This window comes from Trachymyrmex cornetzi, unplaced genomic scaffold (assembly GCF_001594075.2).
Source record: "Trachymyrmex cornetzi isolate Tcor2-1 unplaced genomic scaffold, Tcor1.1 scaffold983, whole genome shotgun sequence".
In the NCBI taxonomy this organism is placed as follows: domain Eukaryota; kingdom Metazoa; phylum Arthropoda; class Insecta; order Hymenoptera; family Formicidae; genus Trachymyrmex; species Trachymyrmex cornetzi.
Window position 1 is genome coordinate 210,439 of NW_017300337.1, and position 4,759 is coordinate 215,197.

General features: G+C 32.8%; 1 protein-coding gene across 3 annotated transcripts in view; it reads left to right on the plus strand.

Annotated features, from left to right (window-relative positions):
- Positions 1-4,759, plus strand: part of LOC108770023 (serine/threonine-protein kinase SIK3) — a 122,031-nt gene that overhangs the window by 66,855 nt on the left and 50,417 nt on the right. For all 3 annotated transcript variants that reach the window (XM_018521311.1, XM_018521313.1, XM_018521314.1), the window contains exon 6: positions 3,158-3,398. In XM_018521311.1, coding sequence (XP_018376813.1) covers positions 3,158-3,398 — 241 coding nt within the window. The remainder of the gene's footprint in view (positions 1-3,157; positions 3,399-4,759) is intronic.

Below are 4,759 nucleotides of genomic sequence, written 5' to 3' on the forward strand. Positions count from 1 at the left end.
AAATCAAAGATGTCGCCACTATTATCGAAATTGGAATTAAAAAAGTCTGTACTATCGATCTTGATTGAGTTGGGTAATCGGTTTAGCATCCCCTTAAGCGGCGGAGAATTGTTTACTAAATTAGATCTTACAGCAACGTATAATCAGTTGGAGGTTACTGAGGAAATTAGTAAGCTACTTGCTTGGAGTACTCATAAGGGTTTTTTTTTTATTTGCTTAAGAGGTTATTCTTCGGAACCAAACCAGCGTTTGCAATTTTTTAGTGGACCATTGAAAAGGTTTTACAAGGTATTAAAAATGTAATTAATTTTATAGACGACATTGTGCGTGTGCGCGCGCGCGCGCGCGCGCGTGTGTGTGTGTGGTTAGAGGTACTAACAAAGAGGAGCATTTAAAAAATTTGGAAGAAGTATTTAGGCGTCTTTCAGAAGCAGGATTCAAGTTTAATTTAAAAAAGTCAGTATTTTTTCAACCTGAGATTAAGTACTTGGGACATATCATAAATAAGGAAGGATTGCATAAGGATCCCGAAAAGGTAGCAGCCATGATAGAAGCACTGAAACCCAAAAGTGTAATGGAAGTGAAGGCTTTTATTGGCATGGTCAATTATTATGGTAAATTTGTATCAAAATTGTCGCAAGTATTAACACCCTTGTATGAGCTTAGTAAAGTATTGTAGTAAAGTATTTAAATGGACGCGACAGTGTGATGAAGCATTTAAAAGTATTAAAAGCGAACACTCGTTTCAGAAAGAAATTTAATTTATTTTAATAAGGATTGGAACTTAGAACTAGTCTGCGATGCGTTAGAGGTGGGCATTGGAGCTATATTGTTGCATATTTTGCCAGATAATACAGAAAGGCCTGTTGCATTCGCGTCTAGGATTCTTCACGAAGCAGAAAAGAACTACTCAGGTATACACAAAGAAGCATTGGCTATTTATTGGGCCGTGAGTAAATTTTACCAGTATTTGATAGATAACGAGTTCATTTTGTGTTCGGATTATAAGTTCGGATAATGGCCTTATTTGGAGATTATAAAGGCATTCCACAAATGGCGGCAGGTAGGCTGCAAAGCTGAGCCTTATTTTTAAGTGGCTTCCGATACAAGTTCGAACATATTAAAGGCACTAACAATGGAGGACCTGATGGCTTTTGTCAAGATTACCTAGAGCAAGTAAAGTTAAAGAAGTAGAAGTAAAGGATTATTTTTATTTTATTACGGCCGAGCGCACATCTATTGACGCAGTGCAGATTAGGAAAGAGTTAAGAAGAGATAAAATATTAAGCAAAGTTTATTTGTATGTAAGAGATGGATGGCCGGAAATGGTGAAGAGGTAAAAGTATGCTAGTAAGATTAGTGAAATCAGTATAGAAGGGAAAATGTTAATGTAGAGACATAATAATTGTACCGTCTAAATTTAGGAAAGCTCTGTTAGAAGAGCTACACGGAGCTCATTTAGGTATAGCCAAAATGAAGGCGGTGGCTAGGTAATACTTTTGGTGACCTAAGATTGATAAAGAGATAGAAAGTTATGTTAAGGAGTGTAAAGCTTGTAGAGCTACTACAAGTAATCCTAGTAAATCACCATTAATCAAATTTTCAGAATTTCCTTTCGATAGAGTTCATATAGATTTTACAGGACCTTTTAAAGATAAAACGTATTTAATTGTTATTGATGCATTTACTAAGTGGCCAGAAGTATTTGAGATGTCTAGTATGAGCGCAGAAGGAACTATTGAAAAGCTAAAAGAATATTTTGCTCGTTTTGGTCTTCCTCATATGATATTTTCGGATAATAATAGACAATTTGTATCGGAGGATTTCGCAAACTTTTGTAAGAATAACGGTATTAACCACAGAACATCGGCTCTATATTTACCAATGGGTTAGCGGAAAATGCGGTAGGTAATTTTTAGCGAGGATTGTTAAGAGCGTTAGTGAATAAGCAAAATGCGTTGTTAAGCGTAACTACAACCTTAATTAATAGATGTCTAGCTTCATATAGGAACGCACCGCATACCAGCGTTGGAGAAAGTTCAGCTAAATTAATGTTTGGGCGCGAAGTAAGGACTAGATTAAGTTTGTTGATAAGGCCTGAGAGGGAGAAGGCTAGGGAGAAGCAGGTGCAATATTTCAAAGGAAACCGAGAAATTCAGTTTGACGTAGGAGTTGTGTATGTAAAAGATTACAAGTATCCAGCGAAGCCGATGTGGCGTAAAACTGTTATTAAAGATAAGTTAGAAGCTAGAATATTTATGTGAAACTCTAGACGAAGAAGGGTTAACATGGAAAAGACATGTAGAGCGGATTGTGAAGGCAGGAGATTTTATAAGAAGGAGGAAATTTATTTAAAACAGAATAAAGAAGAGAACAAAGGAAAGGAAATTTCGAAGATGTTAGAATTTGTTAAAGAATCGGAGAGTGAAGATAAACGATATAGCGATATAGACCGAGAAGAAGTAAAGACTGTTGTTAGCGTAAGAGATGTTTCCTAAAAGGAAGATTAAACAAGTTGAGAAACTTAATTTATAAGTAAGGGTTAGGATATAAATTATTTTAAGTATTTCCTTATTTTGTCGGGGAGGAAATGTGATGTTCAGCGTAGTGATTTTAGTTACTGTAGATTGGCACTACTGATGTAGCAGCGTGCGCCCGTTGTTTTTCTCCTATCTTTTGTATCTTATTTGAAACTATCCGTTACTCTGTACATCTTCGTCAGTTAACAGTATTAATAAATATTAAGTGGTACGTCCCGCATTGTCATTATTGCCCTGAAAATACCCATAATAACATATGTCAAGGTCAAGATCATCGGAACAGGCTCTCTCTATCGGTATATTTACCAAAAATAAATCTAATATTAACTGTACTAAATCGTTTGTATTCAACTTTTTAGCAGAAGATACATGTATGTTCACAAACTTCACATGTACACATGCACGTACGCACGTATCCATGTACATACTTTTCATGAAAAATAAAAATTTAGAAAAATTTTTTTACAATTTGAAAAGAATTTAAATATGTATTTTTTCAATACAATAATAATCAATTTGTTAATTGTATTGAAAAGGGAATGTTTATATTCAAGGATTTTGTCTTTATTATATTTTAATATATATATCTTTTTTATTTTGTCTATTTACATTTTCAGATGTAATCCTGAAGTAAGCGTGCCACCACCATTAAATCAATTAGTAATAGAAAATATGTTAAGATTGCCTGGACTTAGCACAGATACGTTATTACAAGCCATTAAAGGAAATACTTTTGATCATGTATCAGCTATATACAATTTACTTGTTGATCGATTAGAACCAACAATGCCTAATTTACACAGTATTCAAAGTATACCAGGTGATTATTTGCCAGATGGTGCACATCAATTAGAGAAGGTAATTACATTATTTTTTAAAAAGGGACAGATTTTACTTATTTGTCCCCTTATTTGGTTTGCTTATCTTTATTTTTACAGGTACTTATTTGGTTTGCACAGTAAATTGTGTAACTTAGAAGTACACTATTAACTTATTACACACAATTTTTATTTGTTTTATTTAATTACGCTTTGCTTTGTCACTTCGTCGTTATTATATTATTAATGTAAGTTTTTAATTAATTTTCTATTAAAGTATGATAGTTTTATGGCGATTGTTTAACATTTCAGTTTAATTTCCGATTTATGATTTAAGTCTACGACACACGATGCTTCCTTTTCTGCAGGATTTTCTGCGTGTTTGCTGCCGTGTTGGTAATGGTGTTGGCAGTACTGCTGGCTGTATTGCTAGTTTGAATTCAGACGGTACGAGTTTTTGTGCTGGCTGAGGAGCTGGAATTTGGTTGATAGAAGACACTCAGCAGAAGTATTCAAATAAGTAAATATAGAGTAAATAATTACTATGATATATTATCGCAAAAGTGATGATTACATTGTTTTTAATTATTGCGAAGAGAATACTATAATCACATGACTTATGATTGCGTTCTGATTAACTCTCACGAGCCAGCACAAAATCATGTAAGAAAAATAACACCTGGCCTATTATGAAAATTGAGCAGATCAACTAGCAACATAGCCTGTAAGCCACACAATTTCCAGCAGTTAGTAAGATCGCCAACATTGTAGCATGCAAGAAGCAGTCCTGTAGGAAAAAATGAAGCACTGAGTGATGCAGGTTTTAAGTATTCTGCCAAATACTAAAGACGTTTATTGATTTTTTATCTTTGGACATTAGATTTATGCTTTTTGGTTTGACAACGTTCCATATTTATTTATTTTGACAATTTTATAGGTTTATTATAAAATGAAATAATTATTTTTTGTTAACTTGTTAGTACTATATTGAAGAGGACCCAAATCAAGGGTCGAAACATTTATAACCTTATTTTATTAATATACTTTTTACACACGAAGTCTAATGTTGGCTCTCATGGGCTCTTCTTTTAATTTATAGATCTAATTTTAATATATATATTTATTTTAATGTATGTTACTTACTCATCATGTTATTGTTTTAAGCGATAGTTTTGTTTTGATAGGTACTTTTTAATAAGATTTTTTTAATTAAGATTATTATTTCAATTAAGTATAATATATGATTGCTTTATAATTTTTAAGAATTTGGATAATATTATCATTTATAAAAGAAATTAATAATTTTAATCTAATATAAAGGCTATAGGAGTCAGCGCTGAGTGTATTAAGCGATAATTTTTCCAAAGATCAAATATACTATTTAATCCGCATATCAACCTT